General features: G+C 40.4%; 1 protein-coding gene across 1 annotated transcript in view; it reads right to left on the bottom strand.

The window, feature by feature from the left end:
• The window catches only part of Armc3 (armadillo repeat containing 3), a 63,584-nt gene that overhangs the window by 5,679 nt on the left and 30,806 nt on the right, over positions 1–27,099 (bottom strand). The window contains exons 8-15 of the mRNA XM_090319020.1: positions 22,843–22,995; positions 22,616–22,721; positions 7,831–8,080; positions 6,827–6,963; positions 5,520–5,688; positions 2,758–2,855; positions 1,768–1,869; positions 1,284–1,391 (exon numbers count right to left, since the gene is read on the bottom strand). Of these exons, the coding sequence (XP_090175146.1) occupies positions 1,284–1,391; positions 1,768–1,869; positions 2,758–2,855; positions 5,520–5,688; positions 6,827–6,963; positions 7,831–8,080; positions 22,616–22,721; positions 22,843–22,995 (1,123 nt within the window). The remainder of the gene's footprint in view (positions 1–1,283; positions 1,392–1,767; positions 1,870–2,757; positions 2,856–5,519; positions 5,689–6,826; positions 6,964–7,830; positions 8,081–22,615; positions 22,722–22,842; positions 22,996–27,099) is intronic.

Genomic DNA, 27,099 nt, shown 5'->3' with positions numbered 1-27,099 from the left:
TTTCACATGTCTTGGTACCCATTTCCCTCCCCCCACCCACCACCCACTCCCCGTATTGGTTTTCCCCCCTTCCCTATCAAGTTTCAGATAACCAGATACAAATAAATTCAATATATCAGATAACAAAGTGAGATACTGTAACAATATGAGATACCCAAGGGACAGCAAAGGAGATGAGAGACAACATAGTACATTAAGGACAACAATCATTCGTTATATGGCTTTTGTCTCAATATCCTGGAGGTCCTTTCAATTAAGGGCCTGACACTTTCACTCTACCAATTGAGCCATATGTCCAACCCCTAGGACATTTCTTTTTTTCGACACTTCTTTTTGTATTATAATTAATAGAAGGGTTACATTATATTCACCAGATAGAAGATGCATGACTTCACATACATATCCTTTTTCATGTCTTGGTCCCCATTTCCCTTCCCCTCATCTTATTTTCCCCCTTCCCTATCCTATTTCAAATAACCAAATAAACATATATACAATATATCAGATAACAAGCTAAGATATTTCTTATAAGAAAAAATGTGGGCGTGCGTGTGCATGTGCGTGTGTGTGTGTGTGTGTGTGTGTGTGTGTGTGTGTGTGTTGGAGTTTAAACTTAGGGCTTCACATTTGCTGAGCCTGCTTGCTTGGCTGACACTCTACGACTTCAACTAGGTTTCCAAACTTGCTTTTTTGTTGATTATTTTGGAGATGGAGTTTCCTGGATTTTTCTGCCTGGATTTTTCTCCAGGTCTCATCCTTCTGAGTAGCTAGTTATAGCTCCAGGGCTGGGAAAAGTCTTTATGAGGAAACACTTTAGAAGGAAGAAGACATATTGGGAATGCCTAAGGAAATAACGAGCTGACCAGTGGGTCAACAGGAATTCAGTTAGGCAACTCACCCATGTTTCTTCATGAAAAATGAGCTTGATTAGCCTTTTAAAAACCCACTAGAGAGATCAGTGACCCATCCAGAGTGAAAAGAAACACTCAGAACACTTGAAACACAGGGACAAAAATAAAGGTACTTTCAAAGACTCCCTGGGTAATACCTCACTCAGCACAGCAAGTTCACAGATAAAACTCGTTTTCTCCTCCATGGAGCTACACCTCAACCTTCCGCCTGAGGGACAGGCAGTTTTGCAGTTGGGGAATTTGCCATGCTCTGTGGTAGAACACCTGACTAAACTTGGGTGGTTCAGCCCAGCACCACCACACCAAACAAAAGCCATGTTACCAGCCCGGTTTGATAGTTAGATTTGGCTAGAAGGATTCAGCGTGCCATACCTTGCTCCTTTTTCCTTGCCCCCACTTTTGGTGACAACAGTATTTCGTCCTGAAGCAGGTTCTGACTTCTCTTCTGAGGGGGAGCCAATTCCAGTACTAAAACGAGAACTATGCATGGATAGATAGAGTCATTTAAAAGAAACCATAACCACTTCCAAACACACAGGAAACCAGAACTTGTTACATCTTATCATTCATAACACCTTTTAATTTCCATTAGGATTTAATTCTTTTCAGTCTTAGGAAGCAGAGGGAGCCAGGCATAGAAACTAAATTTACCAGAGCACTAAGGCTGCTGGTTTGACATCACTGTAATGCTACAGTACCCAGATTTCCTGCCTTCTCTTCCAGAAATATTTGCAACAGTACCTGAAAAAAGCAAATGATGACAAGATCTAAAATCTAAAAAAAATGTTTTTTGCTACACTCTCAGCTTCAGGGAAAATCCATTTGATTTAAAACATTTTCTTAAAAATACTCTTACCTGGTCTTTTCTTTACTTGCTCTTCGTAAAGAAGATGAGGAAGAAATGCTTCGTCCATATCCAACATCTGATGATTTATCTTCCATCGATGGAGGGGGAGAGCTAAAAGTTCACATATGTGAAATTTTGTATAGATTAAAATGCAGCCATACTAGCTTTATCCTACAAAACATTACTTTCTGCTTAGATGAGACTTTTTAAGTGACATGCTATTTTAAAACCAGAAAGGAGAAAAACAATATTGTACCAGTCCTGTGTATCTGTATACATAATACACAGCCATTTTAAAGAATGACAAAGCTTTCATTTTTCTCTCTTTTTGTGCCACTCCTGGGGTTTGAACTCAGGGTTTTGTGCTCTTGGTTGGCGTTTTCACTCAATACCAGCCCTCTACGACTTGGGCCACACCTCCCGTTCCTGATTTTTCCTAATTAACTGGAGATAAGAGTCTCTCAGATTTGTCTGCCTGGACTGGCTTCAAACTGAGATGGTAAAATCTCTGAGCAGCTAAGATCACAGGTATGAGCCACGGATGCTCTGTATTCACTTATTTCACAGAAATGTTGGGTAGGTGATTATATTCTAGCCATACAGTCCTGGAGATTTGTAAACATAATTTCTCTTAATTTGCTCCTGCCTAATCTGAAGATAGGAGCCCGGACTTTTGAAGCCTGCTGGAAAATGACTGGCATTGTGGTACGGTATCAGATTATCCGGCACTGTTTCTTGGTAGGCTTTGAGTTTATGGACCAGCATTTATCTTTATGGTGGTAGTGAATATTAAAAAAAGAATACCAAACCAAGACATGTGGAAGGGTATCAATGTATGTGAATTAATGCACCTTCTATCTGGGAAATATCATGTAACCCTTTTATTAAATATAATAAAAAATATTTTAAAAACAGAATACCAAGTTATCTTTACACATGTACACATGTACAAAAAAAAGTCCTTTCCTCTTCATCCTCTTATTCTCTCAAAAGACTCACACATCAGATTTGCTGTTGATTAACAAGACGGCACGTTGGTCATTTGGTTCTTGCAAGCACAACTCCTTCAGTGGCAGAAGTTTGGTGTTAGGATTGCTCTGTAAGATAGTTTTGAGAACCCAAAAATAATTTCTCTGCATGTGTCATGTGTTGAATATGAATTTGTGATAAAATACATTTTCAATAGAAGATTTGAAGAGTCTTAATTCTTGTGTGTACCAGTTCTGGGGCTTGAACCCAGGGCCTGAGTGCTATCCCTTAGCTTTTTTGCTTTTTTGGTAGATGATAAAAGTGTCATAGACTTTTGCTACCCAGGCTGGCTTAGAATTGTGATTTGAAGCTGGGTGCCAGTGGCTCACATCTGTAATCCTACGTAGGAGGCTGAGATCCTAGGATCATGGTTCAAAGCCAGCCCAAGGACTAAAGTCTGTGAGACTCTTATCTCTAATTAATCACCAGAAAACTAGAAGTGACACTGTGGCTCAAGTGGTAGGGCACTAGTCTTGAGCTGAAGCACTCAGGGACAGCACCCAGACCCAGAGTTCATACCCCATGATCGAGTAAAAGAAAAAAAAAAAAACCAAAAAACCTGTGATCTGAGTTCCTCAGATGTCAGCCTCCTGATCAGCTAGGGTTACGTGTATAAGCCTTAACTCATTTTGTGCATAATATCTATGTAATACAAAGGACATTTTCATCTTTCTGTAGAATACAACCTCCAGCTCCTCGTCTTTATTTACTGCCTCAGCTGCATATTAGCAAATTGAAGGATTTCAATTTGCAAACCCATATGTATACCTCGCTTGACTGTCACCAGGTAACAGTCATGAAACCACTAAGTGTTATGAGGATGCCTAAAGATAGACTAGACAAAGCTAGCCAGGAAGAAGAGGGCTGCTAGATCAATTTCGAAGATATCTTTCCCATCAAAGGACTGTGAGATTCCTTTCTAAGCCAAGACACATGTCTTGCTACCTTTGAGAACAAGGCAAAGGTATCCTTTGAAAGGGAGGCAGATTCTGTTATTCTTCTGCCCAGCTACAGGAATCTGCGTCTGGGCCTGTCTCCTCTACTTTGACTCAAATCAATCAAAAAGTATTTTGCTTATGGCTTTGCCCCCAGCCCACCCTTGTGTTCCCCTTCTAGATCTGCCTCAGCAAGTATCTGATGGGGTTCTCTTAGAGTTGCTATCATTGGCTTTTTTGTTCTCCTCTGGGAATATATATATATATATATATAAACTATATATATATATATATATATATATGCTGTTCTGCTCAAGGCTAGCACTCTACCACTTTGAGCTACAGTGCCACTTCGGTTTTCTGGTAATTAATTGGAGATAAGATTCTCATGGTCTTTTCCTGCCTGGGCTGGCTTTGAACTCCAGTCCTCAGATCTCAGCTTCTGGAATAGCTAGGATTACATGTGTGAGGCATCTGTGCCTGGCTCTAAAAATAAATTATTTTTTCCATATATTTTTGTTATAATTAATAGAAGGGTTACATTATATTCACCAGATAGAAGGTGCATAACTTCACAAACCTTGATAGCCTTTCTCATGTCATGGTCCCCATTTCCCTCCCCCCCTCACTCCATCTTGATTTCCCCCCTTCAAAATAAATTATTTTTGATGTTACTAGGATTTGAACTCAGGGCCTTAGAAGAGCTGCTACCACCAATCTTCTTGATTTTTCAGATAGGGTCTGGTACTCCAGGGTTGGGGCTAGAAAATAATAAGGGCTTTCTACTTGATCAGCTTTCTTGCTCACCAGATACCCTATCACTTGAGCCACACCTGTAGCTTTTTGCTAATTGTGGACAAAGTCACTCAGATTTTTCTACTTAGGCCAGCTTTGAATAAAGATCCTTGTATCTCCATCTCTTGGGTAGCAAGGATTATAGCTGTGCACCACTGCTTTATTATTACAGGTGTGCTGCAGTTTTTCTTTTTCCCGAAATAGGGCTTCCTTACTTTCTTAGGTGTGGGCCAGGACTGGCCTCAAACTACAATCCTATCTCTATCTCAGATCTTGAAAACTGCAAGCCATCTGTGTTCTGGGTTTACCCAGAATTGGATTTGTGGAGTTTATAAACTCCCCACCCCACCTTTAGAAAAAAGAATTGCTCTTGTTTTTTAATAGAAAATTCCAGCTTAAGAAGCTATATTAAAAACTCCTAAAGATTTAAAATTTTTATTTCCGGTTTCTCATTTTTCACTTCCCGTTTCTCTCAACAATAATAGTAAATTGCACTATATTGCCTTGCAATATAATCAGATCAATGAGCTAATATTCTTCTGCACTTGAAAATCTAGTATATTTGTCTACATCTTAAAATCCAGTATTATAACTTATTTTTAATTAGGTGATACTTATTGCTAAACCCTAGAAGTAATAAAATTCCAAATTTAAAAGGCTCCTTTTAGATCTTTGTATGTTGTGTGTGATACTAGAAATCAAACCCAGGACCTTGAAGGTGATAGGCAGACACCTACAACTGAACCACACACGGTGTGCTCTCATTATCTGAAACTTGTAATTGGTGTTTGCAAGCTGATTTTTACGTACAAGCAAACATAATTCTAATTAAAACTAAAAAAAAAAAAACCTAACAACCAGTGTTATAGAGAAGGCATTTTTCACGTCTGTAAAAAATATAAATTACACTTGGTGCTTATAAATGGCAATGTAATAGCATCATGATTAAAGGAAAAAAAATGTATCCAACGCACTAAGATGCACACAAGTGCTGCCACTTACCCGACCATAATCATAGAACCCATCGCTAATTATGTTACTTGATGACAAATAGCCTGTCCGGCTGTATTTCAGAGAAAGGTTGTTGTTAAGCAGTTTGTTATAAGCTGCCTCACTGAATTTATTTTTTCGACTTATTGATAGATTAATTTCTTCAAGGATATCTAAGGCCCTGTCAATAAAAGCAAAAAGCATTATTTCCTTTCTTTATAAGCAATCCAACATCAAATTCCCATTTATATACTTAGGCTCTGAATGAAGACTTGAGACAGAAAGCTCTCCCATCCCTCCCACCCTTTTAGATAAAAGCAATCCTGACAGAATTATGAAGACAAATCCGTCCTTCTTGAAAACGTTATGCCAGGCAGTAATTCATATTCAAACAGCCGTGGAGAATACTGCTATGGTCTGGCTGAATGCTCATCCAAGGGCTATGTGCTAGAAGCTTGGTTTGTGGCACTGCTGGGAGGTGACAGAGCCACCAAGAGGCATGGCAAAATGGGAGGAAGTGGCATCATTCGGGGGGCATACCCGTGATGTGACATGGAGATCCCAGCTCCCAAATTCTTTACCTGTCAGCCTCTAACTGGTGCGATGCTTTCTTTTGCTCTTAGCCAACTAACTACCATCTGAAAGGCTAAAACTGGGAGCCGAAATAAGCTTTCCTCTATGTGAGTGAATTTATCTCAGCTATTTGTTACAGCAGTAGAGAGCCGGCCAATACAGACACCTCTAGAGAAGAAAAAGTCCTTGTTCATTTAAAGCAGGAACAGTATTGGATCCAGCATTTTAGCTAACAGGGTATTGTTTCCAAAGCATAAAAGATGGCTTGGAAATTTATAGAGTGAGACTGCCTATGGAACCTTAAAACCCTGTTTTCTGCTATGCTAAAGGCAGCTACACGCATCTGTTGTAAGCAAAGAAGGATTGGATGGAGGTTAAATACTGAAGTCTAATGAAAAGGTTTGTGTGGGGGAGAAAAATAGAGGCAATAGTCTCGGCTCACCCATTTTATTTAGGCCTTACATCTGAAAGATGAAACAGATGGTGCTTGGTGAAGGCAGAGGAAAGCAAAAGGGAAACATTCTATCAAGGGAAGCAGAAAAGGCAGTAATTGGTGGTTGTGTAAAGGTCAGGGATGGCGCCCTCAAGTGGACAGAAAAAAGACACCCCACCTCCTGGTGGCTCATAGCGAAGGTCTTGCTCTAACCCACCGAGAGCTTGGTTAGTGGAATCCTCCCAGGGCCTGAAGACCGTGTCTCTCCATCTGCTCTTTGAGCCAGAAAGTGAGCAGCATCCACTCAACTCACCCGAGCTTGCATAGCTCAACAGACATTGGCTCATCACTGGCACAGACCATCACTGCCCAGCTGGCATTCTTCCGGACTTCATCTTTCTTGGAGTACAGGAGCTGTACCAAGGGCTCCAATCCACCGCTGTTTTTTAACTAAAAGCAAAAAGCCCAAATGCCATGTGTTAACAGCATCCAGTACGGCTAAGGACAGTGGTGCACGCCTATAATACCAGTAACTTGGAAAATTGAGGCAAAAGGGTTTTGAGTTTGAGGCTGTTCTGAGCTACATATGATGGCATTCCTTAAAGCCCAGGGACTGAGGGTGTAGTTTAGTGTGAGGGTGCCTGCCTGGCATGTGCAGGGCCCTGGGTGAGATCTCTAGCTCCAGGGTGGGGATATCAAAATGAATGTGTTTTTTTTTAAGTCTCACTTTTTAATAAAAGGTTTTTAACTATGTAAAAATGTTTTAGGTTGACTGTTTAGATTTCTATTTGGATTGGAGTTCAGAGGGAAAACATGGATTTCAGACAGGAGCCTGGTGTGTCCGTGGAAGTGAAGACGACTTTGGAGAAGAACCTTCAGAAGCACTTGCCAGGATTTCATCATCTTTAGGCCTTGATTCTTGCCAGGATTTCATCATCTTCAGGCCTTGTCTCAGGTCTCCTCAATAGCTAGAATTACAGATATGGACCACTGGCCCCCACCAAATGGCACTTAAAAAAAAGTACTGGTTTCCAATGTCTAGTACAGTGCCCCACACACAGCAGTTGGTGAATCATCCCAGTGGCTGTCTTAGTTATTTGAATGGATGTCTATAAGTGAGCTACATCAATGGAACAAGGAAAGGAAGCACAGGAGATAAAAGTCACAAGAGACAGAAGGAACATAAAAAGAAAAGATGAGGTTGTTGTCTCCAGTCCAGGGCCCCAAGTATTACAAGATGCCTCTGCACCCAGACAGGCACCGCAGGGCCCCAAGCAAACTCTGCCTCCACTCCATCCCTCCTAGTCCATCTCTCACCATCATCCGAGCCTCGACGTCGCAGGTGATGGCAGCCACCATGAGTGCGGCTTTGCTCTGTACAATCGTGTTGGTGGACTGCAGAGGACCGACGATGGCTTGCATGATGGCCTGGCCCTGGATGTTGGCACGCAGAGGCTCCTGGATCGCCAGGTTGGTTAACACTGTGGCTGCGTTGGCAATGGCGCCTTCTCGGTTACTCGTCAAGAGGTTGATTAACGGATTGATGGCTTCGGCTTCTGCAGTAGCCCTGGGGGAGGAAAAGAATGACACCAATTTATGTCCGAATGAGAGAGCAACTTAAGAAAGAAGCCTTTCTCTAGCGCTTGGTGCTCCATTCACGCTTTCCTTGGCATCTCACTTGTTCTTTCTCTGGGAAGATGGCCTTTCACTTGTCCTTGCTGCACTCAACTGAGCCCAGCCCATAAATGAACGCAAACGTACCTTTTGTGATAGGGAACTTCTAATCAAAGAAACTCTATTAAATTATTTTTATTGGGGAAAAAAAATCAAACCTTAAGTAGGAAGGAGGGAACCAGGAGGAATTCGTCAATGACTGTGCAAGGAAGGAAAATATTGGGTACGTAAAGCTTGCTTTTACATACTAAGCGTGGAAGATAAGACTGATATACAGATAATTTTAGTAATGCACCCATTCAGTCCATTTTTCTATTTCTCATTACAAAAACTACAATTATCCATTATCTTAACATGGTTTTCACAGTTAGAATGCCTACGTCTCATTTTCAAAACACACTATGTGTCCTGTGGTCCTTGTTTTTTGATCCTTTGTAAAGCTTACAAAATACTTTTTAAAGAAATTATTTGAATGCACAGTGATAATTTAATTAGGTCCTTCAATATCTACTGTTACTTTAAATAGATGTCCAAACAGTAAGAAAAGCTTAAACAAGATTTACTTGGTTTAGAGGAAGATACCAAATTATGTACCCCAAATCCATTTAAATCATGTTAATACAAGTTATCGGGACAATGAAATAACCCAAATCTCTCTTTTTAAGTTTGTATTGGACACATTTTATTCAGGATCATAGATAATAGCCTAAACGGAAAGGGTCAAGTGCAGCCGGCTGGCTAGGCCATGTCTCCTGAAGCACTTAAGTACAACCACTTAAGTTTATGATTGTGAAGGCGGCCCGGGGACCACAAGTACAGAAGTTAGGACAATTGTCCATCTGGGTAGGGACATTGGTAGCCTGGTTGAAAGGAGGTTGGGATCTTGAGCAAATGGGCCCAGAGGGAAAACAGAACAACTGGGACTGGTCCAGGAGGCCATGAGTGGTGACAGCTGTGGGTGATGGGAAGGGTGGGTGTTAAGCCAGGGTGGGGCTGGCCCTGGGTTAAGCAAATCACTCAAGTATCAAATGTACTTTACTGACTTCCAAGGCAAAAGCAATGTCCAAGTTCCATTCTTAACGCTTTCCCTAGTCCTTGGTGTTCCATTAACCATTCTCCTGGCATCTCATTTTTCTTCCTTTGAGAAGAGAGCCCTAACTTGAATTTAAAAAAATGGCAGAAGACCCTGCATCCCATTACAAAAGCCATGAACTAGCAATTAATATCCCTTCATAGGGATAAACATTCATGAGATAATTTTATAACTAATTCTCTTTCCTGATCAATGTGCTTATTTGGTTTTGTAAGAAAAATAGGGATCCTGTTCTGTCTGTTAGAAATGTCTCATATATTTGCTTACATTTTTTTTTACTTCTAAACCATAGCCCCTGGAATTTTTAGCTCTGTGTATTTTCTAATTGATATATACTTAATATTCTTTTGAAAATAATTCCCTTAAGTTACTTTTCAGGTATTTAGTCCAATCAGTCCATCAAATCAAATTAAATATATGTATGTGTATATAAGTTTAATATCATCATCTATTGGCTAACGTGCACGATTCCTTTGAGAAGTAGTGTTTTCTTTTTTTAACGTCTTGGAGAGTTAATAAAGAGCATACAAAGGAGAGATTTCAATTGCATATATGATAAAAGCCAGAAATACTTAAATGTCTACCAACAAATTCTTAAAGGCTCTCTTTTGAAAGTGAAGTAACTAAGTAACTAGATAGAGACGCAGGAGCCTTCAAGAGGTGTGTCTGAGCTCTCAGTCTCTGCTCTGACAAGCTTTCTTTCACAAAGTCATATTTTGCACCGGTCCATGTATCTTTCCTCTCTGCTTTTTATAAAGAGACTCAAAGGGAAGTACATAAAATTCTAGCTGTTTAAAAAGCTAAGGATTCTAGTCCCACAGTGGAAGATGGCTTTTACTATACTGAGCATAAAAACCAGCGCAGGAAAACAAAGCATCAGGCACAGCTGGGTGAAAAAGCCGGCGTTGTTTGAACGCATCTCATTTGCTATGTGCAGCTCTCTGCTTAAGTCCAAAAGGAATAATGAAATTAATTCTGGTGGGAAATCTATTCTTATCTGAAAAGAAACGAATTTCATTTATAGAAATGGAGTGCAGAATTTGTACCTTAGAAAAAACGTGTTCATTTTCTTTCAAACCCAAGACATTGTTTTCTTTTCCACTGATGTTAAGAACACGTGCTGAAGGCTGTCACATTTTTTTTAAATGATGGTTTCCTAACTAATACAGCCTTATCCAAATGAATGAGACAGAAGACAAAACGGCTTTCTTACAGAATCCAAAATTATGGGGCCATATTGTCATCACAATAATAAAAAATATTTTCTGATATTTACTATCATTAGCCTCTATCCATTTGGAGTTTGAGGAAAAGCTTATATTTTTTAAAAAGCCCAAAGTAACACACACACACACACACACACATACACACACACACACACACACACACACACACACATACACACACACACACACACACACACACACACACACAATATGGGGATGTTTGCAAACATCCATTTCTGTCATGAGATGTGTGTAAACAAAGGTGACATATGACATGTCACATTCATCCAAGCAACTGCCAGGTTCTCAATTCCTTTCCTCCTCCTTTGTTTCTAAAATCTCTCACCTGACCCTAGCCTCCTCTTGAGTGCAAGCCTACATCCCTCTCCTGCGGGTTGACATAAATATAGGTGATCCCTGCCTTTCAATTTGGGTTTGGATGTTTTTTTGTCTAGCATTGCAAGGGTGTGAAAGCAATACACATTTAATAAAAATCCCCACTTTAAAAGTTGAATTTGTATCTTCAACCACGCTAGTAATATGCTGTGTAGGCATAAATGCCCACCATCAGAGAAAAGGTAATTTTATTAAAAAAGATCTTACACAGGGGCATCTGATGAGCTCAGTAGGTTTAATACAAGACTCTTAGATCCGTCATGGAACTCTCCAAACCACACATTGAAAGACTATTCTCAAGGCAGGTGCTATGGAGGGTCTATTGGTGGCTTGCTGTCACACACCAGTGTCTGTACAGATGTTTCCTTTGCCTCGCCCTCCCATCTGTCCTCCCATCTTGTCCACCCTGGGCTCGACTCAGCCACCCATTCCTTTGTACCAAGAATTATATTCAAGTAATATAATTTGGTGCATTAGACAACATCTATGACAGGAGCCAGGCGCTGTCATCCTAGCCACTCAGGAGACTGAGATCTGAGGATCATGGTTCAACATCTGCCCAGGCACTAACGTTTGTGAGACTCTTATCTCCAATTAACCACAAGAAAACAGGAAATGGCCCTGTGGCTCAAGGCATAGGGAGGTAGCCTTGAGCTGAAGAGCTCAGGGACAGTGCCCAAGCCCAGGGTTCAAGCCCCATGGCCAAACAAAAGAAAAAGACAAAAAATCTATGATAGGAGCCCAGTCATTTTTGAGCAGGGAGGGACAATTTCTGGTTTGTTTCTGGGGATGTGGCCAGATGACAGAGTTTGGTTCCTCTTAGGACTGAATCTTTTTGGTGGTTTGAGGTTCATATTGAACTCCTCTGTGGTTATGGGAATCCAGGGTGACCTTGGGAGTTTGGAAATCTGTTTAACAGAGCCCACATACAGGGTAATATGTGGAACCCGATGGAACAGATGGTGATTTTGGCAATAAGAGCCTTGTTTGTTAACAAGTGATTACAACCATTCGCACCAGCATGACTTTTCATATGTCTCCCCGAGTCCTGTCACACCAAGGAAGACATATTGATGGCAGACACGCCGTGAGTAGGTCAGAAACGGCACATGTGCAGCCTGGGCTGAGAACTGAGGGTGGCAGGCCTATGCATGGCAGACTGACAGGTGGTCTGCACAGGCGATGGTGGATGCTGGCCATTCTGATAAGCCAGTTATCAAGTTATCTCCCGATTATCACAGCCAGGCTGAGCATGGTGGAGAACAGAAGTCCTGACTTGTTCCAGCCTGCATTTCAACCAAGGTAATGATCCGAGAAACAAGTATGTGCATTTAATTGATGAAGTTCAGATTCCCATGCAGTGGGCAAATTCTTCCCCTTCCCACCTGCAGCCCCACAGCTAGAAAATACTAGAATATTCATCCCTAAACATTGACTACACTCTAGGATTGATTAAAAAAAACAAAGCAAAACAAAATAGCCAAGAGAATTTTCTCTCCTTAAATACTGTGAAAAGAGCCTTTTACAGCACAGGGAGAAAATCTCAATAGATTGCAGGCAAATGCTTACAATGAAGAGGTTTAAAGTAAGCATTAAAGATACACTTGCATTTTGCATCCAAGAGCAAGATAAGCAAAATGAAAAAGAACAAATACTAAGAAATATGTGAAGTCAAATTGTTTCTTATCATACTTGGTGAGTCTCAGTAGGTATGGTTTCTGAAACTTCTAGAATGTTCTCTGGTGTCACAGCTGGTCTGACATCGTGGTGTCTCACAAGAAACTATGTAATTGTAGAGTCTGATGTGTGCTGACCCTGGGCTACCAATAATAGTCTGTGTGCTTTTGTTACTGATTTGGAGGTCATCAGTCAATGTCTAGGGAACATTAAATGCAATTTTCTTCCAATTTGTGACAGCCCATACTGGCCTATCAATTCACAGGACTCCATTTCCCTGCAACCTGTACTTTGGATTATAATCTAGAACACCGGGCAGTAATTAACTACCTGTCATCCAGAAAGAACTACTCTCTTCATTTAGCACGCCACCTTCCCCCTTATAAAAGATATGTATGGTCCTGGTTCAAGGTGTTAGGCCATTTCTATCAATGAATTTTTGTTGTTGTTGTTTTGGTTGGTTGTGGGGCTTGAACTCGGGGTCTGGGTGCTGTCGCTGAGCTTTTTTGCTCAAGGCTAGTGCTATACTACTTTGAGCCATAACCCTATTTCTGGTTTTCTGGTGGAAAATTGGAGGTAAGAATTTCATGCCCAGACTGGCTTTGAACCATGATCTTTAGAACTCGATATCCAAAGTGTAGCAAAGATTACAGGTATGAGCCATCAGTGCCTAGCTTGGAAATACCTTTTGAAACAATCGGTACAATGCTGTTTCCCTTACTCCAGTATAAGCAGGGAGAAAGACAGTGGCTTCCTGGAACCTTGTCCCCAATCCTGCTGTGTCCTACATCTAGAGCAGAGCCTCACACAGAAAGCAGCCCCTAAATGTGGTGAAATGGTTACAGAAGAACCTCAAGCTCGTAGGTGGAATTTTTTTATAAAATGAGAAGAGTCTGCCGGGCGCTAGTGACTCATGTCTATAATCCTAGCTACTCAGAAGGCTGAATTCTGAGATTCATGAGTCAAAGCCAGCCCAGGCAGGAAAGTCTGTGAGACTCTTATCTCCAATGAACCACCAGGAAACCAGAAGTGGAACTGTGGCTTAAAGCCAGAGGACACTAGCTTCAAGCAAAAAGAGCTCAGGGGCAGTGCCCAGGCCCTGAGATGAAACCCACCACTGGAAAAAAAATGAGAAAAGTCATTGCAAAGAACCTACACCCTGAGTAACCCTTGAACATTGTGTAGGAGTAATAGCTGCAATATATAAAATATAGTGGACATTCTAGACTTCTTTCACTGTGTCATAGCTGAGAAAACGAAGAAAAATCCTTGCTTGTGAAGCATCTCAACCAACAGAGGATTAAAACCATAATGTTCTGACTTGGAATCCCTTCCTTTTTCACATTTCTTTCTTTTCTTTTCTTTTTCTTTTAGGTATGGAACTGTGATTTGAACTTGATTTCTATTGTTTTTGCTCATTGGCTTGTGCATGCTACCAACTGAGCCATGGAAAAGTTTAACATTTTTTAGCAAATCTCCCCTCCCCAAGTCACAGAGCACAAGGAAAGGAATGAAAGATCAAAGGGAGCAAGGCTCTGGTGGCTGACACCTATAATCCTAGCAATTTGAGGAGGCTGAGATCTGAGGATTATGGTTCAAAGCCAGTCTAAGCAGGAAAGTCTGTGAGACTCTTGTTTTCAACTTACCAGGCAAAAAGACAGAAGTAGAGCCCTGGTTCAAATGCTAGAGCACTAGCCTTAAGCAGAAAAGGCTCTGGGACAAGCCCAGGCCCTGAGTTCACATCCCAGCATTGACATAGAAAGAAAAAGTGGAGAGAGGTTAAGGGAATAAAAAATGCAGCAGGAGGGGAAGCTGAAGAAAGCTCTTGATGTGCCAATGTGCAGCATCCTGAGAGGTCCTGAAAGCAGAGGGAAGGTTCTGGCAGGGAAGAGTCTAGCAGGGAAGGGTAGGGCAGTTCTAAGTTTGGAAAGTACCAAGCAGGACACACATAAGACCTGACTGAGGAGGAGGAATATCCACTCCAGCCAGCTCTCTGGAGATATGCAGAACAGACTGCCCCAGTGTGCGTCCATCCTACTTCTGGGATCTTAAGTCTGATACAGACTGTGTCTCTCAGTTTCCCCCTGTGCAAAATGGACACGACAAACCATCAGTTGTGGCCACTCCCAGAATGATTACTGTAATATTATTATTTTGTCAGCCATGAGGCTTGAACTCAAGGCCTGGATGCTGTCTCTGAACCTCTTAATGGTCAAGGCTAGCACTTTACCACTTGAGCCACAGTTCCTCTTCTGGTTTTGGAGTAGTTAACTAGAGTTAACTGTTTCATGGGGGACCTTTCTGCCCAGGCTGGCTTTGAACCATAATCCTCAGAACTCAACCTCCTGAGTAGCTAAGATTCTAGGCATGAGCCATCGGTGCACAGCTGCTGTAGAATTTAAGGTTATATCAATGCTTGCCCCATCATTCTTGAATATTCATGAACCATCAGGTAAGATTTTTTTCTGGTCATGGGGAAAATATATTTCACAATTAACATAAGTATAAGTTTTCATTCTTAGATGACCTTTCAGCTAGACACCAACAGGGCGGAGCCAGAACATTTCCTCCGGGATGCTATCCACATCTTTCCATTTACTAGGTAATTAGTGAACAGTAAGGATCATTCCTGAGTGAATTAAAAAAAAATCCTACAACTCCCTCCAAAACAGAGGAAAGGTATGATATCAAAAAGGTGTGAGTCAAAGGCAGGTGCTAGTGGCTTACACCTGTAATCCTGTCTGCTTAGAAGACTGAGATCTGAGGATTGGGGTTCAAAGCTAGCCCAGGCAAAAAAAAGTCTATGAGACTTTTTATTCCAATTAACCACTAGTGGCTTAATTGGTAGTGTCCCAGTCTTACTTGAAAGAGCTAAGGCATACTACCTAGGCCTGAATTCAAGCCTTAGTCCAGCACCAAAAAGAACAGGTATAGGGGGAGGGGATGTGTGTGTGTGTGTGTGTGTGTGTGTGTGTGTGTGTGTGTGTGTGTATCAGGCTAATATAAAGATATCCAACTGGTTTGATAATTTCCTTTGACAATCAGTTGTGCTGGAAATTAAACCTGAGAGTCCCAGCAACTTTAAAATCGTGTTATGCAAATATCGGCCCCTGTTCTGTAGGTAATAAAAGCAGCATGGATAATTTTCTAATTGAACGTTTTATGAGATTTACTAAGCCTCACAAAACTGGTAGCTAATCAAATTCAGACAGTTTGTCAAGGTCGGCTAGGCATCAGCAGACGCCAAATGGGGATGTGGAATTGAGTGGTTTTATTGCAAAATTCAGATTTTCATTCTAACGTGCTTTTCAAATCCGGTATGATTTTTATCCAGTTTGATCTAGTCAATGCAATAACAATTCAGGGCGAGAATATGGCCTGAGGAGCAGGGATTAAAAAGTATCCACTGAATGAACTTGAGAAGTCAGAATGCAGGAGTCATTCAGAAGTTTGCCATGAAAACCTCTCCAGTCTTTGCTACATTGCTAGAATTTGTTTCTTTTTCTTTTCTTTTTTTTTGCCAGGGCTTGAACTCAGGGCCTGGGCACTGTTCCTGAACTTCTTTTGCTCAATGCTAATGTTCTACTACTTGAGTCACAGCACTGCTTCCACCTTTTCTTTGAGTGTTTTTTTGGAGATAAGAGTCTCTTGGACTTTCCTGCCTTGGTTGACCTTGAACAACTATCTTCAGATCTCTGCTTCCTGAGTGGCTAGAATTACAGGTGTGAGCCATCAGTGCACTTAAAGTATGTAATACCACTAAATTTTTCGATGTATCTTTAATAAGAAATAAATTGGTTGGAATCTTTCTCAAATGAGTTCAGCTAATATTGCAAGAGACACTCGTGGTTTGCATCTATAACAAAGTTATGCACCAAACAATCCCCTTCTGGTATACAGAAGAATGAAGAACAACATTTACATCCAGAAAAAAAAAAAAACTGATAGCGGTGAGATTTGTTAGCAGTGTAAGTTGATCTTGGATCTTGTATTTATCCTATGTGACAACTCATCACGGTGACAATTTGGCCACTGTCCCCAACCCAAGTGCATTTGGTACAGGGCAGCACTATCAAAGGGGACAACACATATACCACTTCTGTTACACACCTAGTTAGGGGTAGAATAATAATCTCTTTAAAGCCTCACAAATGAAAGGCTTTCCAGATGACCATTGTTTGCTAATGTTTCAAAAATATGGTTTTAAGCTCACCGGAGTGTGTGTTAAGTTAAACGTGTGCTTTGCATTAAAATGCATCGCTTTTGTGCCCCTCCCCCAATGCCCCTTTCCTGAATGGCCACTAGGGGTCAGTATAAAGACGTGGTTCCTTTACTATGGGACAAGGGGAATAGCAACTCTGAAAACGATTTCTTTTCCCTTAAAAAAAAAAAAATAATCAAACAAAAGAAAGCAACTCCCTCTCCCCAGGCCATGACAAAGACAGTAACAATACAGCTTTGACACCGGGTCTGAACTATACATTGACTTAAGTGAGTTTGCATCTTTCATTGATTATGTCTATGGACAAGATTTCCTTAAATAAGCGATCATGTGCTTTAGAATACTTATTTGAAGTCAGCCTGTGTGCACTCACCAACAAGTAAAATGCAGGTAGGACAGAGGGTTAGGATTTGCTTTTCAAAGGGTAGAGCAGCACACATGTCTCATCTCCAGTTTCAAATAGCAAAGGGATGTTTTCATAACGTTGAGGGATTTTTGTGGGCTTTCCTTGCCTTGAAACTGAGTATCATTATGGCATCTCACGATGAAATGGGACAACTCGAAGAATATTCTAATGGACTGGAGACATACCAGTTAAAAGAAAACTGTGAAGCAATTAAATATAGAGACTATCACCTGCTTTCTCCTTTGCTTTATTTACTGGAGTGAAAATGCACATAGTAACATAAAGCAAGACTCCCCTACTTGAGCAGGGCTACTGCCACTCCATGTGGCATTGGCTGCTCTTGGAAACACCATATAAGGTACTGACTTTTGAAATACTACCTAAGATGGTGTATAGGAATATGTAAATTATTTCTGTATTAACAATATGGCTTTCACAGGCATGTTCTTTTGAGAATAATCCTAGTAGACATCAAGAGGCATTTAGTCGGCGTTTCTTTTTTGTGATAGTAAAGAGAACTTCAATATGACAGATCATCCATATATGAGGAGGACACTCATACAATTAAAAGACATTTGGAGGTGTCCAAGGCACTCAAATGCACCTAGAACTTAGGGAACCCTTTGCAGTATACTCCTTGCTCATGATTTCCTTTGTGTGGCCCCACAATAGGTCACACAATAGCAGGATTGTCCCTGGAGAAGAGTTCTTTGTTTCTGCTATTGTGGAGGCTTGGCAGTGGCCCAGCAATCAATCAATTAATTTTATTTTGAAGTAAGCACTATGTGTGTTACAGGGGAGAATGGTCTTAGGTCACTACTGTTGTAGGCAGTCAAGAAGAAATGAAACAATTCCTTAATTAAAAAATGAAAACCAAAGAAATGGAGTTAAAAGGATCTTAAATATTGGGAAATGGCCCCATACTTCATGAACTATGCATGAAAAATCAGGATTAGGATGAATAATCCATGCGTTGTATAGCGAGTAGATTTTGATCATCTATTTGTTATAGCAAAATCACTGCATTTTCTAGTTGCCTATCTATAGGTACTAAAATGATTGGAGTTACTACTCTTTATATTTTGATTTCATTGCATTATTTGCTAAAATATCCTTTATTTCCTAATCTTGTCAGTAGTTTACCAATGGGCAAATTGGATTAACATTGGTAAAGAAAAATTTAATTCTTTTCATTCTGGAGGTAACTTTAATTCTGGTCAGAACCAACAGATGGCAGTAAAGTTACAAATTAATCATTTCCAATGGGCTCATTCTGTGTAGGATCAGCAGATGTCAGCCACCAATACTTCTTAGCATTTGCATAAAAATGCGAAATTTTGATATAATTCATAAAAATAAGATTTGGCTCAAAATATTCTATTTCAGAAATGAACAGCTTCTCATTCAAAAAAAAAAGGATTTAGAGACTATGAATTTTCAAACGGATTAGTGATATGCCAAGAAAGAGTACCTGGCCCAATTAATTCACTGGATTTCATGTTTAATATTTATTATTGCTTCTTATTTTTCACTTTCATCTCTTTCTGTATTTGAGGCTGTTTTTACCTTCTCATTTATTTAAGTAAAAATATTCTTTCCTTTCACTACAAGTGAATCTAAGCTGCTCTTGTTCTTTTCTCTGATGCCTTCAAAAAGGTATTTTATTTTTGTCTACTGCTGTTCATGTTTGTGACCACTGGCGCTCATTCTGTGGTCAAAGAATGGAAAGAATGAATAAAAGGCCCTTACAGGTGAGCTACTGTTCACTCTGGGCTTCTGCTATCTAATTTATGCAAAAATAAACAAAACAACACTGGTGATTACTTTAAATTAGGGACATTGACCAAGGGTTTAGAATTTGTTTAAAGTAGACTTCCTATAAGCTCACTTTCCTTCAGATGCCTGCTGTGAGATCAGTGGCCCTGTTTTCCATGGCAACAGAAAAGGCTGGCTCCTTTAGGGATGCTGGAGATAGGTGGAGAAGGGCAATAAAAATAACCAATGTAGCAGGCAAGTTATGCAGTGTATTAGAAAACAAGGACAGTCAGAAAAATTGTATGTGTGTGTGTGTGTGTGTGTGTGTGTGTGATATGCAATTTTAATCACTGGTTGGGCTCTTTGAGGGCAGTGAATACAAAAGATGTCACACCTCAAATACAAAATACTACTGGCAATTGAATGTACTTGTAGAACATTCTCTGTGGCCTATTTTGGTTTTCATCACTTTTCTCTACAATATTACCTTATTTTGCAGGCAAAAAAGAGTTGCTGTGTGTTAGTCATTGTTGAACTACAATCTCATATACACATAACTCAGAAATGGTGAATTAGTGCCAACCTAGAGCACGCCATGAGAACTGAGTGGGGGGGCGGGTACCTGGGAGAAGTGAAAGGAAGGGATAGAACAAGAACTTTCAAAGGGAGAGAGTTAGAAGCTCAGACAACCACACCCACAGTCATGGTTAAAATAAACAACTGGCAGTCTGCCCATGGGGCCAACGAAAATGATTGCAAGCCCCAAGGGATTGCTCCCCACAACATGTATTCAATGAACTGGGGGAAAGGATTTTGAAATCTCTTCCTTCAAATGCAGTACAAATGGTTACTGTGGATGAAGGAGTCACATCTCAGAAGGGAGGCTGGAAACACATGGGTGCTGAGTGAACGCTCACAGATTGTTATAGACAAGCTGAGGAGAAACCCTTTTCTGTTAGATAAGCAGGTTATCAGCTCCACTGTGATTTTTTTCTGTTCTGTCTTGCTTTTGGAATGAATGGCTTCCTAAGATTTTTGGAGCGTAGACAATGTGCCTCTCCTAGGTTCATGTTAGAGAACCTTTTCAACCTTGCTTTGCAGCTTTTGGCATAGACATACCACATAGAACTCCTCCAATTTATGTTCAGTCTCAAAACCAAAATAAAAACAGAAGAGCTGGAGTCGTATATCAAGTAGTAGAGTGATTAACTAGTAAGCTCAAGGCCCCTGTCCAACCCTCCCCTCCTTCAACAGAAACCAATTATACTTTATTTCACATTTATTTTTAAATATTTTTAGTTTTGAAAGTTGAAAATAAAAACTATATAGATCTCAAGAACCTCCTACCAAATACAAACTAGCTGTATAAGTCAATAATAGCTTTAAAAACCTTCCATTAAGGGCCGGGAGTTTGGCCTAGTGGTTCAAGCATGCCTAGCATGCATGAAGACCCAGGTTCGATTCCCTGGTACCACATATAGAAAAAAGCCAGAAGTGGTGCTGAGGCTCAAGTGGTAGAGCTCTAGCCTTGAGAAAGTCCAAGGACAGTGCTCAGGCCCTGAGCTCAAGCCCAGGACTGGCAAAAAACAACAACAACAACAACAAAAAACCTTCCATTAAGATTTTACAATAAAATTAAATGATAACAATAAAATGGAATGCAGTAGAGATATTAATTCTATGTTGATCAAACACAGATTACTGTAAACTTGCTAATTAAATTGAAAAGAAGGATAGGAAGGCAGCCTCTTTAAAAATGATTTACCATTTTCTAATGGTCTATGATTTTTATATAGAACTGTAATGTGACAGAAGGCAGGTGACAAGTGTGAAGACAACTATAGACTCGGAAGGCCTAGGAAGTGTTTTAGATAGTATACTAATTTAAATGTATTAGAAACAGACGTTCTTTTATTAAGAATTTTTTGGGGTGTGTATGTATGTGTTTGCTGTGGTATGACTTTGGTGAGGAGAAAAATAGTCACTGAATATGCTATTTGAAAATAGCTGCTTCCTATGTCTCCATAGTCTAGAAATTGTGTGCTTTCCTGGAGATAGTGATGACCTCTAATTTAGAAAATTAATGTGTAGAGATTGTAGCTGCTGCAGAAACACGGTTTTGTTTTGATACTGTGGCGTCTCTGCTATGTTTTCATTAGGCATGTTAGAGTTTTAGTCATTCCACTGAGGTCTTATAAAATATTTGTGTGGGAGTAGGGAAAGAGAAAGAAAGGTTGAGAATAGATTAAGTATGTGATGGGGAGGAGAGGAGGAATCAAGTTAGGAAAGGGTAATTTTAACCACAAAATCTCAAAACAGTAAGAAGTAAGTCAACGCATATACCAAGTGACATGTGGGGAAGGCATGGAATGGTTATAGTCATAAGCTTGCCTCCAGGAATTTCTTGTTTTGTCAAACAGCCTATTTTCTGTGTAGGACAAAACACAGTTGCAGTCTGACAGACATGGAGCTGTAATCCTCCTACCTCTGCCTTCTGAAGGATGACTGGCGTGTGTCATTCATTGCAGGGTCCAGCTTAGCTAGTTAATAAATGAATGAACTCAAAAAAGCTAGGTGTGCTTACAAAGTCTTGGCTTCATTTGTTGAAAGACTGTTTTGATGATTTATTTTAAGTAGCTGCACAAAGGGGTTTCAATTCAAGTCAGATTAGGAGTTCAATACATCTCAATATCACCCAGTGATTTTTTTTTTAAGTGAGGAAGGAAGTAACCATGAAAGTCAGGTGTGTGCGCAGCTTTTTGTTCCATGATCTTTGCCCATTTCTTTTTCTTTTTTTTTTTTTTTTTTGCCAGTCCTGGGCTTGAGCTCAGGGCCTGAACACTGTCCTTGGACTTTCTCAAGGCTAGAGCTCTAACACTTGAGCCTCAGCATCACTTCTGGCTTTTTTGTATGTATGTGGTACCAAGGAATCGAACCCAAGTCTTCGTGCATGCTAGGCAAGCACTTTAACCACTAGGCCAAACTCCCAGCCCTTTGCCCATTTCTTTTAGTTGAGTTTCAAACAAACTTTCTGTTTTCCCAATGTTTACGTTTTCCAAAATGGATCATTTAAATTTCTCCTAGATTCGTGAAATGTTTCTGTGATGTCTCTAATATTTCCAGCATGATTCATTTTTCTTTGTACTAAATACTTCTATAAAAATTAGCCTGAGCCAGGCACACTGGTGGCTCACACCTGTAATCCTAGCTACTCAGGAGACTGAGATCTGAGGGGTGAGATTTGAAGCCAGCTCAGGCAACAGAGTTGGTAAGACTCTTATCTCCAGTTAATTGCACAAAAAGCCAGGAGTGGTGTTATGGCCCAAGTGGTAGAATGCAAGCCTTGAGCAAAAAGAGCTCAGGAACAGTGCCCAGGCCCAGAGTTCAAGCCGTAGGACCAGAAAAAAAAAGGTTAGCCTGACTCATATGGCCTAAATATTTCCTCAACAAATTGAGAAACAGTGAAAGATTCGTTGATATGGTTAGAAAACCTAATGATTCTAACCTCATAAGAATCCTGGGAATAAACCAAGAGTATTTCCTATTCCTCCCCCTCCCTGTCTATCCTAAAAGTCAAAATAATAGTCAGTTGAGGCCCACTGGCCTGTGTATATCCCAGGAAAAGTTGGGCCCAAGGGGTTTCTTGCACTTACTTAGAGTTGGCAACATGATTTGTGGTCAGGTTCGCTAGGGCCAGCGCTGCGGCCTCCCTCACTTCGTCATTGTCACTCTTGAGCAACTGAACTAATTGTGGAATCCCTATAGACATAAGGAAAAATATGGATTTGAAAATGCCCAGGTACTATAGAAAATGACCAGCCTCTCACATTCTTCCCCCACCCCTTTAGAATCAGGGAAACCTCCTTTGCAGTTTGCTTACCCTGAGTACTGAAAAAATCCTTGCTGCTCGAATTCTCACTCATGGCTGAAATCGCTTGGGAGGCAGCAATTTTAGTTCCATCATTTTCTGAGCCCAAAAGGGTTACCAGGCTCTTCTCAACTTCTTGTTCATGAAAAAGTTTTCTATTTTCAGCTTTTATAAACCAAGAATTAAAAAAAAATATCTTCAGAATCTAGCTGTAAAAACTGCATTAAAAATTATTCCTTACCCATCCAAAGTACAAAAGGAATACAGGCTACTGGGTTAGGGCTAAAGTAGGAACTCAACAACGCATAGTATTTAACCTTTAGAAGACAGAGATAATACAGAATGAGTCATGGATGTTGTAATTCTTTTCTCCCCTTGTGGGAAGTTATTTTGATACTATATCAAAGAAAATTCTATACTAAGGAAGAGGCAAAATTTCATATTTCTTTTTGTAAGAAGCACCATTTAACACCAGACATAGGCAGACCCAATGTACTGTGTCTATACAGAACTAAAGCCTGCTAACTTAATGGTGAGGATAATACAAAACTAGGCTTTGAGTCTACTGCAGCCCAGCTTCAGAACTTAAAGGAGAGGACCTGGGAGAAAAGGTAGGAATGGATTGTGGACACACACACACACACACACACACACACACACACACACCTCACAATCAGCAAAAATGAAAACAATCATTTGAGAAATTGCTGTAATTGATCTATAAAAATCTAAGCTATGATTCTACGTTCATATCATAATATTCATGAAATTCTTTTGTTGTAGATAAATATCACTGAAGATACTTTGTAAGACACTGCATTTGAAACTGAAGTGTTTCTTTGTTTTTTGGTATTTTTTTTTTGTTGTTGATTTGTTAGGTTTCTCTGGTGCTGGGGATCAAACCCAGTACTAGGCAAACCCTCTTCTATTACTGAGCTACACCTCTCGCTTGAAAGCAAACTTTTTTTTTAATTGGTTGGTCGTGAGGCTTGAACTCTAGGCCTGGGCACTGTCCTTGAGCTTTTCCACTCAAGGCTACCACTTACCATACTGAGCCACAGCACCACTTCTGGTTTACTGGTGGTTAACTGGTGATACAAGTCTCATGAACTTTGGTGCCCAGGCTAGCTTTGAACCTAGATCCTCAGATCTCAGCCTTCTGAGTAGCTAGGATTACAGGTGAGAACCACTGGAGCTCAGCTCATTTTTTTGCCAGTCCTAGGACTTGAACTCAGGGCCTGGGCACTATCCTTGAGCTTTCTCTAGTGAGTGCTCTGCCACTTGAGCCACAGCATGACTTTTTCTGTGTATGTGGTACCAAGGAGTCAAACGCAGGGCTTCATGCATGCTAGGCAAGCACTCTGTCACTAGGCCATGCTCTCAGCTCAAAAGCAAACATTTTGAATGTTGTATCTCCTAAGCACTTTTCCCCCTCCTGATTTAGTTCTTTCAAATGACAATCTCATTGTTATGCTAAAGTAAATATTTAAATTAGAACATCCAAACCTATTTTTGATATGAATTCTAAATTTAAAAATGTTCTAGTTAATTCTAAGTATTTATTTTATATTTTTAAATGTGTATTACATTTTTTGTACCAAATCACTTTTTAACAGCATAAAGAGGTACCACACACAGGTGTGAGAACAAACAGCTTTTATACATCAGTTATTTTCAGATCCTTCAAAGTGCTGTCATAGACCTGGTTCTCCACTAACTACCCCTGTAAATTTAACTTTGATAAAGTCAGTCTTCCCGGCTAACACTGTGTTGCAGCGGGGTAGAGAGGTAATGAGGTACTGAGGTTTGTGGTCGTAATTTAGATTACAGCTTCAGCTGTGCAGCCAATTAATTGCTTATTCATGTTTTAATGAAGTGAATTTCTTCCACAAATATTTTTGTAGCAAAATAGCGACTGAGTTGCTATTTTAAATGTGATAAGAATTCTTTTGGCCTAACATGGTGGTTTTTGTCTATAATCCTATCTACTCTGATATCTGAGGCTTGAGGTTTGGGAAACTATATCCAGTTGACCATCAAAAAGTCAGATATGGAGGTATGGCTCAAGTAGTAGAGGCCCAGCCTATGGGGAAAAGTTAGGCAAGAGTTCATAGACCTGAGTTTAAGCCATAGAACCAGCCTGAAAAAAAAGATTCTCTTTAATAATTCTCCAAAAGTGTCTGCAACTTTGAACCACAGCTCCACTTTCCTTCCCTCCCTCCCTCCCTCCTTCCCTTTTTTTTCTTTTTTTTTTTAAATTGGGGGGTTAGGGGGGAGGTGCAGGGAGGAGGGGGGAGGTGCAGGGAGGAGGGGGGAGGTGCAGGGAGTGGCTGATTGGAAACTCAGGGGCTTTCCTGCCTGGGCTGGTTTCAAACTGTGATCCTGAGATCTCAGCCTTCTGAATAGCTAGGATTATAGACATGAACTATCAGCACCTGGCAGTCTCTTCCTTTTTACAGAGCAAGTGGGGCAGTCAGATGACACCGGATTAACAAATACTCGCTGGCCTTTGTTCATTAGTTACAGACATGTCCTGCACGGGCTGTAACCAATGCTGGCTAAGCTACTAACTTTGCTGTTCATTGCCCTGTGTCCTATGAGTCCATCTTTCCAGTCCCTGGCTTGGTGATGACTTTCAAGTTGTAACTCAAGCAGGTTAAAAATGCATTTCGTTATGATGGTGATGATTATGACGATAGCAAAAACTGCAGCTAATGCCCACATCTCAAGCAGATAGCTCCTTAAAGAAGATATAATCCTTATTAGGGTTTACCAAAAAATTAGAAAATTTTCTAGAGCCTAAAAAATATTCAAGAGCCCTGATGCTTGCATGGAATTTCTCCATAGCACATGCTTAGCATGGATTTTGTCGGGGTGGGAGGAGGGAAATAGGGGCCAAGAAGCAATAGTAAATTAATTTGAAAAGATTGACTTTAGAGTATGTAATTGTTGCGATAACAGTATATATGCAATTATTGGGAAGATTTTTTAAAAATAATTTAAATAAATACTGTGGGCAATTAGCTTCTCAGTCCCGCTGGGAGTGTTCTCAAAATCCAGCTGTGTTCACCAGCCCTCAAGAGTGCTGACTGCAGCGTGGCTATAACAGATTTAAGAGATGAATTAACATCCTAACCAAGTACTTTTCACTGAATTGCTACACTGAGAAGTAAAGTATTTGTGCTTTAATTATGTAGATAATAAAGATGCTGCTGATAGAGGAATGGCCTTTAACAATAGCACTCACTCAGTCTTATGAAAAGGGAGGGAGAAGAAACAACCATGAGGTTTTGCTGCTGCTAAGAGTAAATCCATGCATAATCAAGCTTTTCTTTGCCCATTTTCAGAGGTGGCCATTGTGCCACCTTTGCTCCTGCTGAGATGTTAATGCAAGTTCATAAACTGCCCTGCAACGTAGTAATTAACACCTTTCTCCTACTGGTTCCCTGGAAGAAAAGGCGGCCTGATCCAGGGTCTCCAGACAGGGATGGGATGGGAGGCTGTTCAAATGTTTTTCCCTAAAAGCAAACCTAAAAAAAACCAGAAAGGGCCAGGAGTTTGGCCTAGTGGTAGAGTGCTCACCTAGCAAGCACAAAGACCAGGGTCCCATTCCTTGGTAGCACATATATAGAAAAAAGCTGGAAGTGGTGCTGTGGCTCAAGTGGCAGAGTGCTAGCCTGGAGCAAAAATGTCCAAGGACAGTGTTGAGGCCCTGAGTTCAAGCCCCAGGACTGGCAAAAAATAAAAATTAGGCTAGTATGAAGAATGTAGGAAAAATATTTCTACAACACTAGAAAACTCCATAAGGAGGTCAGGACAAATAGTTACAAAATTTTTTACTTTCTATAGAAGAATTGTTTGAACAAAAGGGCTGAGATTGTCACTGTATGTATAAAACACAGCTGAAACACACACACACACACACACACACACACACACACACTCACAGAGTTTACTTCCGGCCCACTGTTTACTTTCAATACAGAAAAAAAAGTATTAACTTTGTTAATCCTTGTTAAATTTTCAGAATGTTCTTCCCAACTCATAAAATAAGATACATCTAGTTAGCTGGCAAGTAGAAGTCAAGATGGGCCAAGGACCAGTGTGAAACAGACAAGAAATACAGGCAGCATCTGTAAAGAAGGCAGGGAGGAAGAGGTGACTTGTAGATTTGATTGGCAAAACAGAGTAAACCAGTAAACACTGAAAAAGAAGAAGGGGAAAAGAGAAAGACATGTCCTCTCCAGGGGAGAAGAGAAAGAGATGTCC

Source organism: Megascapheus bottae, chromosome 26 (genome assembly GCF_031878675.1).
Source record: "Megascapheus bottae isolate mThoBot1 chromosome 26, mThoBot2.hap1, whole genome shotgun sequence".
Taxonomy (NCBI): domain Eukaryota; kingdom Metazoa; phylum Chordata; class Mammalia; order Rodentia; family Geomyidae; genus Megascapheus; species Megascapheus bottae.
The sequence above is the reverse complement of the archived record's forward strand: the minus strand, read 5'-3'. Positions and strand labels throughout refer to the sequence as shown.